The sequence below is a fragment of the Loxodonta africana genome, chromosome 10 (assembly GCF_030014295.1).
Source record: "Loxodonta africana isolate mLoxAfr1 chromosome 10, mLoxAfr1.hap2, whole genome shotgun sequence".
Lineage (NCBI taxonomy): Eukaryota > Metazoa > Chordata > Mammalia > Proboscidea > Elephantidae > Loxodonta > Loxodonta africana.
The window spans coordinates 14555205-14571750 of record NC_087351.1 but is presented as its reverse complement, the minus strand read 5'-3'; the positions used below and the strand labels follow the sequence as shown (position 1 = coordinate 14571750).

The window sequence follows — 16546 nt, the reverse complement described above, 5'->3', positions numbered from 1 at the left end:
ATTTTACGGTCACAAAAAATATATAACAAAAAGCCTGCCATTTTAACCAATTTTTAGGTGACATTAATTACATCACCCCAAATAGAAACTGAATACTCCTTCAGTAATAACTTCTATTCCCTCCTCCTTCCTGCCCTGATAACCACTAATTAACTTTTGTCTCTATGCATTAGCCTAATGTAGACATTTCACATAAGCGGTATCATACAATATTTGTCTTTTTGTGTCTGACTGACTTCACTCACCAAAATGTTTTCAAGGTTCATCCATGCCATACCATGTGACAGAATTTCACCTGTCTTTATGGCTGATGAACACTCCATGGATGAACACAGCACAATTGCTTATCCATTGCTCTGCTGATGGACACTTGGGTTGTTTCTACCTTTTGGCAACTGTGAATGATGCTGCAGTGAACGCTGGCGTACAAGTATCTGTTTGAGTCGAATATCTACAATTCTTTATAAAACAAATGAAGGCACAGAAGGGAACAGAATGAAGGATTTTCTGCCCAAGAGAACAAAGTTGAGTGTGGGAAAATTAATTCAAAGCTAATTTGCTTAACTCCAAAGGAATTTTATTCAGATACTATTTGCCTTTCCATGTAAACTTTAGAATCAGCTTGTTGATATCCACAAAATAACTTAGTAGGGTTTTGACTGGGATTACTCTGAATTTATAGGTCAAGTGGGGAAGAACTGACATCTAATAATACTAATCTTCCTATCTGTGAACATGGAATATCTCCAATTTACTTAGATCTTTTGATTTCTTTCACCAGTTTTATAGTTTTTCTTATATAGGTCTTGCATGCATTTTATTAGATCTTACCTATTTAAAATTTTTATGCTAATGTAAATGGTGTGTTTTTAATTTCCAAATCTAACTGTTCATGGCTGTGCATATAGGAAAGCAACTGACTTGTATATTAACCTTGTGTCCTGCAACTTTGCTATTATCACTTACTAGCGTCGGGATTTCTTCTTGGCGATTCTTAGAGATTTTTCTACATAGACAATCACATCATCTGGAAGACACTGTTTGAATTTTACAAGAGAGAGAATCCTGACGCTCCCTTCAAATTTTAGCATTTTTCTTTGTCTCTCCTCCGAGGCCTACGTGTCTGAGAATAAACTCAAACTTGACCTTTAAGACTAACCTGGAACATGGAATCTCGGTTCACCTTATGTGTTCTCTCACCAAAACCTTCGAATATAATTGGTGTCCATTTTGCATATTAAAATGAGGCCACTCCACTTCCTAGTACTACAAAAGAAAGCCAAAAGGAGAAACTGTGTTTCTGCATCGTGTTCGCAAATAACCAAAGTTACATAATCGGATAACTGGAACTGAGCTGCCCAATCAGATGAAGATACAAGACGCAGAACAGAGCAGAGCTCACAATTAAACAAATCTTGCTCACAGAGAGAGCTTATGAGCAATGAATCCCTGCTCAAGATGAAAACCAGATATCACACTGTATTTAATACTTTCCCCAGCTGACATCTGCTGAGGCTAATAAAATTGTGCACAGTAAGAGGTGACACTGAGAGCAAGGAGAGATTCCAAAATCCATTCTGGTTTAAGAACTTTCACGATGCCACAGTCAAAGCCCATTTACGGCCCAAGCCAAAGATTTCAGGACAGAGAATACAAAACATTTTTTATAATTAAGTAGCTAATATAACAGCATCAGACTGACAGTGAGGGTATGTACCAGTTTTGACAGATCCACAAATTCTTTGATACTCCCTCCTTTAAAAGGTGTAGCCTAATTCCCCTCCTCTTGAGTGTGGGCTGGTCTTGTTGTTGTGTGCCATCACGTTGATTCTGACTCACAGTGACGGAGCAGTCAGACAGAGTAGAACTGCCCCATAGGGTTTCCAAGACTGTAATCTTCATGGGAGCAGCTCACTAAGTCTTTTCTCTTGCACAGCCGCTCATTAAAAAGGCATTGTGGCTTCACCCTGTGCTCTCCTGGATCACTCACTCTGGGAAAAGCCAGCTGCCATGCCAGGAGGACACTCAAGCAGCCCTATGGAGAGGTCCACATAGTAAGGAACCAAGGCCTCCTGCCAAAAGCCAGCTAGAGTTTGCCAGGCATGTAAGTAAGCTACTCTGGAAGTAGATCTTACAGCCCCAGTGAAGCTTTCAGAAAACTGCAACCCTAGCTGGTATCTTAGCTGTAACTGTCCAGGATAGTTTCACTGTCCTAAAAATCCCGTGCTTCACCCATTCTTCCTTCACCATCTTCCCCTGGACCTCTGATGTTGCTACTATATAGCTCTTCCTTTTCCAAATGTCATATCTCGTTGCTAGATGCCATCAAGTCGATTTCCACTCCTAGCGACCCTATGTGACAAAGTAGAACTGCTCCACAGGGTTTTCTTGGCTGTAATCTTTGCAGAAGCAGGTTGCCAAGTCTTTCTCCCATGGAGCTGTTGGATGGGTTTGAAATGCCAACCTTTCAGATAGCAGCCAAGAGCATAACTGTTGCGCCACATCCTTTTAGAATGTTATACAGCTGGAACTATACAGTAACAAAGGAGCCCTGGTGGAGCAGTAGTTAAGAGTCCAGCTGCTAACCAAAATGTTGGCGGTTCGAATGCATGGGTCCTTGGACGGCAACAGGTTTGTTTTTGATGTAAGCTTTTCAGACTGGCTTCTTTCACTTAGCTTTATGCATTTAAGGTTCGTGTGTGTGTGCGTGTGTGTGTGTGTGTGTGCGTGTGTGTGTGTTGACAGCTCATTTCTTTTTATTGCTGAGTAACAGTCCATTGCATGGATGTACCACAGTTTGTTTATCCATTCATCTACTGAGGGACATCTTTGTTGTTTCCTATTTTTGGCAATATGAACAAAGCTGCTAAAAACATTCATGTGCAGCTTTCTGTGTGGACATGAGTTTTCAGTTCCCTTCAGTAGACACCTAGAAGCATGAAGTGAGACTGTGCCGTGAGACTGCGTTTAGCTTTCTGCCTTCCGGAGTGGCTCTACCATTCTGCATTCCCGCCAGCAGTGAACGAGAGCTCCCGCTGCTCCATATCCTCGCCAGCATTTGGTGGTGTCGGTGTTTTATAATTTAGTTATTCTAAAAGCTATGTAGCGGTATCCCATTGTTTTAATTTGTAATTCCTAAGGACATACGATGTTGAGCATCTTTTCATGTGCTTATTTGCCATCTGTATATCTTCTTTGATATACAGGTCTTCTTTGTTCAGGTCTTTTGGCCGTTTTTTTTTTTTTTTAATTGAGTTGGTTTTTATTGTTGTGTTTTTAAGAATTATTGTATACTTTGGGTACAAGTCCTCGATCAGACATGTGTCTTGCAAATATTTTCTCTCAATCTGTGGCTTATCTTTTCACTCTCTTATTAAACCACTTTTAGTCTTTTTAGTTTGTACGTGCATATTTTAAATATGCATATGAATGATTCTTTCTCCAGCTAGAAGGCAGGGGCCACGACTCCATGACACATCTTGCCCACAGCAGACACCGTGGTATATAGTGAAGTACTTGTAAACAGCATCAATTACATGTATTTTTCACCCTGCTGTGCTATACTGATGATGTGAGGCTATTCTGAAGGTAGCTTGGAGCAGGTGAAAAAAAAGGGGGCACCATACAACCTCTAACCATTGTGCCAAGATCACATTCTACCACTGGGGAGTCATTCAGTCAACAAGCTTTTCCGATATACACTATCCACTCAATTCTATTTGTCCACTGGGATCAACCAACTGAAAACTGCTTGAGAGATTTTTGATTTGAAAGGCAGCTGTATGAAGAAGAAAAAGGGGTACTCTCTCCAGTAAACACTGCATTCTTCCCCAGGTCCTCCCCACTGTCACCATTTCCATATTTAACTGTCTTTTACTGTCCAGTAGTTTCCAAAGTAAGCATATGCATGCTTCATAATGTAAATAATAATATGTTAATATACGTGTATAATTTTAATAATTTTAAATAAAATAATATATAGGTATTGAAGAAACCTGAATCGTAACTGTTGCGTCCCTAATAAAACCCCATAATTGTGAATACTGACTGTGAGTTCTGTGTGGCCATTGCAACGAATTACTGAACCCAGCAGAGAAGTAGAGAGTGCCCTGGGAGAGACGGTTGGTGTGAGAATTGTTAAAGATGGCAGAGAGGGGAGGCACGTCTGACCCTCGCCTCATAGGAATCAGCCTTGGGCTGTTGATCTTGATTCTCCCTCCGCCTTGTGAAGTTAGAGGAGGTCAGATGCTGCCCCCACACGATTTTTATAATTAGGAACAACAACACACTAAGAAAAAAAAAAAAAAAATACAGATAGCCAAATAGAAAAACAAGCAAGGGGGTTGAACAAGCATTTCATAAAGAAGGTTACTCAAATGCTCAATAAGTATAAGAAAGGGTATCCAATATCATCATTTATGAGGGAAATACAATTTGAGACCACTACACAAAAGGCTAAAGACGTTCTGGCAAGAATGTGGAGTGACTAGAACTCTCATACGGTGTTCATGAAAGTTAAAAACTGGTATAACTGCTTTAGAAAGCTGTTTGGCAGTGTTGATTAAAGATGATGAAAGATGAACATGCATATACCCTATGACCCAGCAATTTTAGTCCTAGATAACCATCCCCCGCAAAAAAAGTGTGCGAACATTGACGAAAAAGCATGTATGGTAATGTTCATAGCAGCACTATTTATAATAACAAAAAGTGGAAACCTCCCAAATATTTGCCTACAGTAACTCTAGGGGAGATTAGACAGGAATAGTGGCTGGAATTGGGCACAAAGGGGCTTCTGGAGTGGAGTTCTGGTAAGGTTTTGTGAAAAGTCATCAAGCTGTATGAACAATTAAAATTTGTGTACTTTTCTGTATGTATGTTAGTATCTCTAGAAGGGTAACAACAACAAAAAGGGCTGAAAATATGTTAAGATACATTAAGATTGTATTATGCCTATTATCTCTCCCTATCTCTGTAATCTGCTTGGCCAGTCATCCACCAAAGAAGGAAACAAACGGATCTAAGAGAATCACCTCTTCAGTATGGTTTTTCCCTATCCCCTCCAAGTTTTGGGGAGGACTTCACATTTACACAGTGGCCCTTTTCTCATCTCTCAAGACTTTTCTACTCCTTCCTGGCTTTCTAATTCACCATAAAAATAACCACAAATACTCCTCAATATTTTCTGAATACTTGCTTAAAATAGTAAGCATAGCCACAAGTCTGTTTTCTGTGAAAACAAAACAGTTTAATCTCTGATTCCACAGAGGAATCCTATGTAAGCAGAAGGGTCTCCTACAAGATTTGTAAATTGTATTAACAATACTAAAAATACTTTTGCAGACCCCAAAGGCAGAGATGAAGTCATACCAGGAATGAAAGGCCACAAATCACAGCTATATGAATTTATGCCACATAAAGCAATATGATGAAAAAGAATCCAAGATCTTATATTTAAAACTCGTTGAAGAATTCAAACATCAGCACAATAGATAATAAATATTAAAGTCTCAGTGCTGCTGTCCATATTTGATGGGTTATATATTTTTAAAAGGCCCATTTCGGTCAAGCATATTTTTTTAAAGCTGTCAATTTGCAATATCAGAGTAGACCATGAAATCTGAAAGCCTGGTTATGATGTCGCTGTGAGTCGGAATCGACTCGACAGCACTGGGTTATGTGTATGCTAACATCTAATGTCTCTTTTAATTTTTACTATATACTCTTAAATAATGAATTTTGGAAATCTGTTCTAAAGGATTAGGTATCTGAAATTTCCTTTTCTATTCTTAAGTGAAACAGACAAAACCTATGTTCTTGAGAGAAATGTTTCTTAAATAAGAAAACTCATGGGTCCCCCAAAACACATTAAAGTCCAGAAAAACCAGTGTGAGAAATAGAGCGTAGGGATGATAGTCTATTCTAACAATGCCATTCCTGGGGGTAGTTCCCATAATAAACTACTTGCTCATGTTTGAATCAGTTGGTTCTTTCAAACTTGCTTACCTTTATTTATGCTACCTCTGAACCCATGGATTTCACAGACATGTGCCAAAACGTACTAAGGCAGAGATGGACCTGCATGCTAACTGCACATCAGGGTAACTCTACGATGAAATGTGTGAACTGCTCTCTGACCAGCTTCTGGACTTCCTTTTCATATTCAGAAAGTGAGATTCTTCGAGTCTCCAAAGGTTCATTTCTTTCTTTGCTTACTATTAAAACCCGATCCAGAACCTTTTACGTGGTGACTCTCTGTATCTAGTCCCCTGGCTATTTTAATACTGCACAGTCGCCTTGTGCTGCAGTTTTCAGACTGGAAGTTCCGCAGGCCAGGAAATCATTTTAGTAGGTTATCACTAACATCCTTAAAAAACAAAAGAAAATCAGAGTATACTGCATATGAGAGTAAGCATTATTTTGTTTCAAATATGTACGTATGTACATATTTTTATGATGAGCTTTCAACCATCCACTGGCCACTGGCTCAAGACCTCTATATACATTCTAAACTACTACAAGGACAAATGTCCATCCACAAAAAAGGGAATAAAATTAAATAAGAAATAGCAGTGACTCTAACTTCAGTTAAGTATACTTTTAGATTTCACTACAATTCCTGTACAGCATATTGCTCACATCTGAATTTCTTAGGCAATTCATTAACTGCAGACAAGGACCTCACTTAGACTGAACACACCACTATATTGTCTGAAACAGAAGGATACAGTAAGTGAGTGATGCATATCTCCAAGTGCTAAATAAGATGCAGGCATAACAAATACTTGGAAGAATGACTGATGCTTTCTTGTACCAAAAGCAGGACCAGTGAACAATACACATTACTAAACTTAGGGGTTAAGAGAATTAATCAGCCTAAAGGAGGTTAAGCAACTCTTCATCAGATGTATTAGTATTCTTAGTAGACGGACTAGAAATATTTCACCAGTAGAAAGTCATCCTGCTACCACTGACATTATTTTAAAAAGGCTGGAACCCAATTCTATTCTCCTTTTGCATTATTGGTCCCATCTCCAGAATCTAAAAATGTACATGAACCACCAGCAATGCTAGAGAAACTAACCACGAAAACATAAAAGAACAGAATCAGTCAAAAAACATCCTACCTTCCAAACCTTTTATCTAGCTAAAGGAATCTAACATACAGACTAATTGTCATTCCTCTTCTGAAAACCCTCCAGTGTTACCCATTCTCATTCAGAATGAAAACCAAATCTTTAGCAATGACCTATGAGGCCCCACATGATCTGGACCTACATTTCCGACCTCATTTCTCATCACACTCACCTTTACTTACTCTGCAACAGCCATCAACCGTATGAAAAAATGCTCTACCTTACTACTTCCCATGGACACACAATTTAAAGTCACGAAGAGATGCCACTACAAATTCATAAAAGTAACTACAATGAAAAGGACTAATAATACCAAGTTTTGGAGAAAATGTAGACCAATTGCAAATCTTGCACATCAGTAGTGGGAGTGTAAATTTGTAAAACCACTTTGGAAAAATGTTTGGTAGCAGCTACTAAAGCTAAATATACATATGCCTGATGATTCGGCAATTCTACTCCTCAATATAAACTCCAGAGAAAGTACCTTGTGCTTACATCCACCAAAAGACATGTACAAGAAAGTGCACAGCAGTTTTATTCGTAATAGCCACAAACTGGAAACAACTCAAATGTCCACCAACAGTAGAACAGGTGAATTACGGCCTATCCAGACAGAAGAGTAGTTCACAGTTTATTTCTACATAGAACACTGATAATCTCAGACATAATATTGAGTAAAAGAAGCTAGGCACAAAAGAGAACACACTGGATAACTCCATTTACATGACGTTCAAAAACAGGCAAAAATAATCTATAATGATAGAAATAGAACAGTGATTGCTTTTGTCTGTTTTGAACTAGAGGTATTAAATGGGGTACTGAAATTGTTCTGTATCTTTTTTTAACTGTAAATAGGTAACAACATATTTGTCACTTCAACAATCTTCACATGTACAGTTTAATGACATTAAATGTTTATCATGTTCTTCAGGAAATGTTCTATTATCTTGATGGAGGTAGTTGTTACACAGGTATAAATTTATCAAGCGATACACTTGAAATCTGTGCACATTCCTGTACCTAACTTGTTAACTGAATACACTGCTTCTACTCCCCTGAGACCTTTATTGCTCCATCAGGCCACCATTTACTTCATTATTACTTTTACTGATTGAAAGCAAAGGGGAATTTATGCAGAAATAATTGCTTACCTTTAACAAAGGGCAGCTGCAAAGGTTGGGAAAGGAGAGTGGAAAATTAACCCCAAGGAGGAAATCCTTGTTTCTCAGATATCTCTGCTGGTTCTCCCCTTCTCGCTCTTCCCAGGAGCGCAGTTGATGGAGCCTGTAGGAGGCTTTCAGAGACAGGAAAAGAGCTAACCATCTGAAACAAACCACAGCAGACATGCTTATTCAGTGTTCCATGGAGGCTTGAGGGTTGTTCATAGCAGAGAGGAACCTTCCAAGGGTTGGCTTTCATTACCATGTCTCTTTCGTAAGTACTGAGCATTTTGGGAACAGGAGATCCATTCCTACTTTCAGATAAAGCCATTTCATATTTTTGTCCCATAAGTTCTGTCACTGGCATGACTTGATTTGCTACTCATGGTATGCTACGGAAGAAAACTAAAATCCTTGGTAAAGCTCCTCTCACCATTAAGATCTATCAAAAAGACTGTCATATAAAACATCCTGATATTAGGGAGACAGGCTTTCCTAATGAGGTCACTGTTTACTACAAATACGAAGTAATAAGTTAAAGCCATTCCATCAGAGAATAAGAACATACGACTAATTTGCCCAGAACAACACTTAGAGGAGTATATGCTGCTATCACCACCAACTAAATGAATCACCAGGCCCCATTTGTCCTGAGGAAACCAGTAGAACTGAAGAGACTAACTAGAAATTAGAGGACCTGAAGAATGGGTAGAATATAGGCGACGAGTCCAAATAGCTTTTATTTAAGGTATATCATGAAACATCATGCAGCTGTTAAATGATAAGGGAAGTGCTATTCTCTTATAAATAAATGTTATTCTTAACAACAGAAGAATGAGAGCCTCCCTAAAATGATACACCATAATATTAAATATCATTTTTTTTTTTTTTTAACTTTACACTATCCAACCTCTGTCCCTGTTTACTCCCATCAAACAGTAAGCAAACTCCTCACCTGGCCAAAAGTCCCTGAAGCATGAGGTTTGCCATTTCTGATGGAGATACATCAATAAATCGAAGGAAAGAAAAACAGCTTTCTTCATTAACACCTGGAATGTCAAAGGACGAAGTTAAATGGAAAGCAAAGCAAGAAACAGTACTCAAGCCTGCTGAACTGCTGAAATTTTACCTAAAAACCAAAAGACATTTATATTCTAAAGATTCCCACCTAGTCACCCTGATGGAAGTTAGGGTCATATCTTTGTACTGCAATCACAGGTAGAAGAGGCAGGCCTATGAGACGTGGAATACATAGGCCAGAATAGAGTTGGTTCATCAATTATCTTTAGGGTTTTTGGTCCCTTGGCTAACTGCCCTCTCTTCTTAATATGCGAGTAGAAATAAAAAGAAAAAACAGAGAGACAGAGATGAAAGATTCCCAACCTTGCCCTCAACACTTTGAGCAATTTTCAAAGTTGAGTAGTTCCTTTTTTCTTAGGCTGAGGAGGAGGAAATTAGTCCCTAGTTAATAATAGAGTTTCACTGACTTTGTCAAGTTTCATGGGTAAGACATTTTTAAGAAGAGCCAGGTATAAAATAAAGATGTAGAAGGCTAATGTAACCATTTTCTATTGCTTCTTGTCATGGCCACGTTATCACAGAGCCTACAGATGAAGAGCATTGGCGCTGTGGATTAGTTGGTTAAAGCGCCTGTCTAGTAAACAGAAGATCCTGGGTTTGAATCCGAGAGGTCCTTTTACTCAGCTGCAAGGGAATCTTCCATTTGGAAACCCTGGTGGCGTAGTGGTTAAGAGCTATGGCTGCTAACCAAAAGGTCGGCAGTTCAAATGCACGAGGCACTCCTTCGAAACCCTATGGAGCAGTTCTACTCTGTCCAGTAGGGTCGCTATGAGTCAACTCGATGGCAACGGGTTTTTTTGTTTGTTTTATAGATAAAGACCACCAATTTACTTTAATCTTAGTAAGGTTAAGACTTAATAAAGGTCTAGCATGAGGCAAAACCACTACCAGTTTCAAATCAGTTACTCAACAAAAGAAAAAACACTCTGATAAATCCTTGACATACCTTCCCTCGCAAAGATTAAGACACCTACCTTTTCTGTGAAAGAGAGACTGCTGGATATAGTCTGGTGCAAATGGAGACAGAAGAACCCTTAACCACCTGCAAAATAAATCCAAACAAAATATAAATATTAGGAAGTTAACTAGACTGTAGGTTCCAAATTGAAGACAATCTTTTAGATTTGAACCTGTTTCTACCTTTAAGAGTTTAAAGTAGCTGTTGTCAAGTGACCAGGCTAAAATTATGGCATAAATATCAGAAAGTAGTAATACTTAATAAAGGTGTGTCTATATAGATACACATATAGACAATACCAGTTCCATACAGTCTCATTTTACTTCAGAGAGTCACAATTCCAGCACTGCAAATTATCATGCACTGTATTAAGCAAGGAAACCCTGGTGGCATAGTGGTTAAGTGCTACAGCTGCTAATCAAAGGATTGGCAGTTCAAATCTGCCAGGCGCTCCTTGGAAACTCTATGGGGCAGGCAGTTCTACTCTGGCCTATAGGGTCGCTATGAGTCGGAATCGACTTGACGGCACTGGGTTTGGTTTGGTTAAATTAAGCAAAAAGCACTACAGCTCTGGCTGACTTCCCCCTGCTCATCTAGTTAAGAATTAGCCTGGCACTATCACAGACAAAGAACTCTTAAAATTAAACCTAAGAAACAGGTCTCAATTTCAGTTGCATCAGACTAAATATTCTTGATTATTCTGACAGTACTGTTTTCTGATGAGGAGGAACTTTCTAATCTATTGTTCTCAAACATGGGTATGCATCAGAATCCTCTGGGAGCTTGTTAAAAAGTCCAGAAGCCAGGACCAACCTAACTCTGAGGTGCAGAGTGGAATGGAAGTGGTCTCTAACATACTTTCGGTCACAACCACTTCACCAAATCTGTATTGCTAACTCTGAAATGACTGCAGAGTACTCTACTTCAACTCTCCAACAGCCTCAGAAGATAAATTTGACAATCTGAAATCTAATTAGATCTCTAACAAATGCTAATTCAAGAGCAAAATAAACCACTTCTGACCATAAACACGGGTAATATACCAGTTTTCCACAAATGTCATATATTCATGTACACACAACCAAGCTTTACTGTATATGATGAACCAATTTCAGTACCAAGGCAGAGACATTTGTCATTCTCTCTTGGTGTAAGTACACTTAATTTGCATACAGGTGCACGTTCCTAATTCAGAAAAGCTAAGAAAAGAAGATGACAACTAGAAGCAGATAGAGCCTTTAAGGCCATGTAGTTAAACCCTTAATAGTGCTCAAATTCCTACCACAAGATCCCTCAACAAATAATTGTCCAACCTTTGCTTAAATACCTCATTGGGAAACTCAAAAAAACCGTTTGCTAAATTTATCTACTAAGACACAAAAACCCGAATTACAAAAACATTCTTATGGTTCCAAAAAAACAAAAAACCAAACCCACTGCCGTCGAGTTGATTCCGACTCATAGTGACCATACAGGACAAAGTAGAACTGCCCCACAGGGTTTCCAAGGAGTGGCTGGTGGATTCAAATTGTCGACCTTTTGGTTTGCAGCAGTAGCTCTTAATCACCGTGCCACCAGGGTTCCTTCTTATGGTTAACAGATATTAAATTAATTAAAAACAGATAAACAGATATACTCACCTGTCTCGTGAATGGTTGAAAACCCTGATCTGCCCATGACGGTAGATAAACTTTGAGATCCGGTATGGCTTTAGGGAAATATGAAATGGAGACCATGTTTCTTGCCGTTCAAATAACTCTGGGTGATTACATACCTAAGAGGAAGAGAAATGGTTAAGACAACATTCTCATGTGCAGATATCAATCACTCTGTGAAACGATGACGAACTCTCAAATCCTGAATGTTTACCTTTCTGAAAGCATGCTTTCCCATTTTCATCTCTTTTTAACAATATTACTTTAATCAGTTCTTGTAACCATCATAACAACAGAGCACTGACATCCTTAGTTTATTTGGCATTAAGGATAGAGCCTTTTTCTTAGCTAACCCAAGTTTTTACCTTCCTAAACTGCATGACCAGATTCATGAGGCTGCTGGTGGTGGTCTGTGCTTGCTGAGTAGAGCCCATAGAAGACTGCAATAAATCCTCAATGGAAATTTTGTTCTTCAGTGCCTGATATAGCAGCTTTTGTCGGCTGGTCAGTTGACAGTACATCAGAATCTCAATCTACAAATCAGAAAGATCAATCATATTTGGAAATACAGTTTGTAAGAAAGTTGAAAACACATGTAAAGCAGATTACTAAGAAAATAATACACAGATGTGAACTCAATTTCTCTGTAGAGCTGTGATATGGACAATCACACAGAAGACGTTCTTTCCTTGACCCTCTTCGCCTGTCACTTACATGTTCTCCCTGGGCAATCTCTTCCATTTCCTATAGCATCACCCACCACAGTGATATTTCCAAACATGCCAGCCCCATAGTTTCAACTACCTACCATAACAGCGCCACTCAAGAGGGTTTGTAGCAATTGTGTATGTGACGCAGGAGAAATAAAAACTTCTCCACAAGTCATTAAATTGGTTAACAGCATTACCATTCACTTAGCTGCCCAAAGAGAAAATTTCAGTCAGCTCTTATTTTTCTCTCTCCCTCACACCTCATGTCTACCATTTTGTAAATCCCTCACCTCAATTGAAACTTTACCTCTAACTACCCTCTTTAAAGTGCTAAAAAGCAAAGATGTCACTCTGAGGACTAAGGTGTGCCTGACTTAAGCCATGGTATTTTCAGTCGCCTCCTATGCATGTGAAAGCTGGACAATGAATAAGGAAGACTGAAAAAGAACTGACGCCTTTGAATTACGGTGTTGGTGAAGAATACTGAATATACTGTGGACTGCCAAGAAGAACAAACAAGTATGTCCTGGAAGAAGTACAATGGGGGTGCTCCTTGGAGAGAGCATGATGAGACTCTGTCTTACGTACTTTGGACATGTTATCAGGAGGGACCAGTCCCTGGAGAAGGACATCATGCTTGGTAAGTCAGAGGATCAGCAAAGAAAGACAAAGACCCTCGACAAGACAGACTGACACAGTGGCTACAACAATGGACTCAAGCATAGCAGTTATTGTGAGAATAGTGGACTGGGCAGTGTTTCGCCCTGTTGTACACAGGGTTGAGCTGGAACCGACCTGATGGCACCTAAGAACAACAACCCTTTCTGACCATTTATACTGCCTTAATGCAGGCCTGGAAACCCTGGTGGCATAGTGGTTAAGTGCTATTGCTGCTAACCAAAAGGTCAGCAGCTCAAATCTACCACGTGCTCCTTGGAAACTCTATGGGGCAATTCTACTTTGCCCTATAGGGTCGCTTTGAGTCGGAATCAACTCGACGGCAATGGGTTTGGTTTTTTTTTAACGTAGGCCCTCATCACATCTAGTCTAGATTACTATTATTTTGGGGTCTTCCTGCCTCCAGTCTCTCCTGGTTCTAATGTACTTTCCACACAGGTCTTACAAAGTAATTCAACTGCTGAAATATCTTTAACGGACATGATTGTCTCTAGTAAAAACATTAAAACTTTTCACCTAGGTATAGATCTTCCATAATCTAACCTACTCTTATTGTCCCATCTCATTATCACCATGCCTTCCTAACATCTTAGCCAAAATGGTCTGAATGTTCTAAACATGCTACAGACTTGAATTCTACTCCACCTTTGTTCATGCTGGTCTTGTTGCCTGGCACCTCCTTTCTACCATGTTATCGCAGTAAATGCCAAGTTATTATCTAAGACCTAGTTCCTATGTCATCTCTGCTTTGATGCCTTCTCCAACCTTCCCTAGCAGAATTACTTCCTTATCTTTATTCCCAGTATAGTTCATACAGACAGTCCTTGTACCCTCTATCACACAGTATTATACTTATTTATGTATTCTCTCCCTTGGAAGCTTGATGAAGCCTGAAGGCTGTATGGTTATGGACCAGTGCTTGGCAGGCAATAAGAGCTCAATAAATGTGTATTTTTGAATGATAAGATCAGAAACATTAAATGATATTTAAGAAATTTATACTGTGAACCATGCTACATCTTCTGATCACCTCCCTATTAACCACGAAATAACAGAAATTACGATACTGCTGTTGTTTTTAAAAATATTTTCTAAATCAAAAGCCTCAAGGACTCATTCTGTAATAAAGTGTTTTCCTTCTATCAGGTACATCTGTGTTATACTGCTACTATGACTCTTAGTTAAAAATCAGCCAGTTTCACAGTCATCAAAATTAAAAAAAAAAAAAAATTATTATTTTTAAAAACATAAAGTTATACTGCTCCTCCTCCCTCTGGAGTAGATGTACATCCCCACTACAATCTTCCAGGGAGTCATCAATTTCAAGGTGACTCAGCCTCCCAGATAGAGAAAAATCACCCTGAAATTATTAAGAATTTGGCAAGAAACCCTACAGGCAGATAGTAGAATTGTGAGAAGAGGTACAATCTGTGAAAGATAGGAAAACCCCCCAAAAATTGGGAAGTCAAGAAAAAGAAGAAACATGGTAGAAGAACTCACAGGAGACGAGAAAATTACATCAGTCTAGGATTCCAGAAAAGATATTTATGAACCAAAATTACTGGCTTTGTATTTTTTTTTTTTAATGGTACAACCTGAAGCACATTAAAACTTCTAAATCTAACTTTCAGCAGAAATACAGCAGAAAGAGGGGTATGTCAGACAACACCACAACGATGGAACAAAGAAATGCAAGGGGAAAAAAAAGGGAGGGATTAAAGGATACTTATGAGACATACCACCCAGATGCTACATGTGGACCTTGCCTGGATCCTGATTTCAACAAACTTGTAAATTTAAAACACACACACACACACACACAAAGGCAATGGGGATATCTGCGTAATGACTAGATATGTGATAATACAATGTGATTAGTATCTTTTTTAGTAGAGGCGTTAACGGTTTGTGGCTATGTACTTAAAAAAATATTTAGAGATACAAACGGAAGTATTTCTAAGTGATATGACACCTGGGATTTGCTTCAGAACAATCAAGAGGGGCGGGATGGTCAGGAGCTGATCACTGTTGAAGCTAGATGATGGGTAAAAGAGGGTTTGTTATAGTACTCTCTCTACTTTTGTAATGTTTCAAAAACTCCATAATAAAAAGTTTAAAACAACAGGAAGAAAAAATGTTACTTGACGTGATTAGCAACTCATTTTAAGTACTTTGATCTATTCAAGTTTTAAAGGTCTTCTCGCAAACAACCTAGTTACTGCTTGACTAAACATATATTCAGGGACTCCTGTACCTCTCCTCTCCTGGAGTCCTAAATTGATTAAGATAAATTAAGGCTTACACTCACAAGGTCTTCTTTCCTTACCTTGTCAGACAACTCATTTTCCACATCCTTCTTGATTCTCCTTAGCATAAAAGGCTTCAGGATCATGTGTAAGCGAGAGAGTTGATCTGAAATGCCAGGAGGCCCCCAAAATAATACACTGATTTAACATAAACAACCAAAAACATATACCCTCCTACAAACACCTTTTGACTCAATGATTCTCTCAAAGAGTAGAACTTAATCTTTTTCCCAAGTAGGAGGAATCCAAGGAATTTGGATTTTCTATAGCATCTTATTGCACAGCAAGTTAGGCAAAACCATCTGACTCTTATTTACTCAGTGCAAATCAATGAGGACCACAATATTTTCATTAGAATTCACTTTTAGAGTGTTTCAGGTACATTTTTACCAATAATAAGGTTCTCATACAGGTCTAATGCAAGCTATCTGGACTCCCAGTATTCCCCCAAAATCATCTTTCAAAGGCTTTAAACAAATTAACAATGTACAGTATAAGAAAATACTTAAGGATTTTTCTAACAGAAAGTAGGCATCAGTTCAAGTCTATGTAATAAGCATCTCAAAACTCTCCTAAAACCAGTCAGACGTCATTCAACAAGTTTAAAAGTATTCATAAACAAGGTTAAAAAATGCTCACAATAGAAACAAATCCTAATATATACGGAAAATAACAAAAATAATCCTTCTAATAATTTCTTTTTTTAGTATCAGAGAAAAACCATTCTGTTAAAACATGATTTTGATATGAATTTCAAATCTATCTGGAAAATGGGTACTTGTGGGCCGAAATGTAGCACTCTTTGAACTCTGCCTATTCTGTCTTGATAAATAGTTAAGACAGGGCCAGCATCATCTATGTTC

At 38.6% G+C, this 16546-nt stretch overlaps 1 protein-coding gene across 3 annotated transcripts in view; it reads right to left on the bottom strand.

The window, feature by feature from the left end:
• The window catches only part of INO80 (INO80 complex ATPase subunit), a 134350-nt gene that overhangs the window by 51589 nt on the left and 66215 nt on the right, over positions 1 to 16546 (bottom strand). For all 3 annotated transcript variants that reach the window (XM_010598353.3, XM_003418664.4, XM_023558669.2), the window contains exons 19-24: positions 15704 to 15789; positions 12355 to 12522; positions 11975 to 12108; positions 10351 to 10418; positions 9252 to 9345; positions 8288 to 8459 (exon numbers count right to left, since the gene is read on the bottom strand). In XM_010598353.3, coding sequence (XP_010596655.1) covers positions 8288 to 8459; positions 9252 to 9345; positions 10351 to 10418; positions 11975 to 12108; positions 12355 to 12522; positions 15704 to 15789 — 722 coding nt within the window. The remainder of the gene's footprint in view (positions 1 to 8287; positions 8460 to 9251; positions 9346 to 10350; positions 10419 to 11974; positions 12109 to 12354; positions 12523 to 15703; positions 15790 to 16546) is intronic.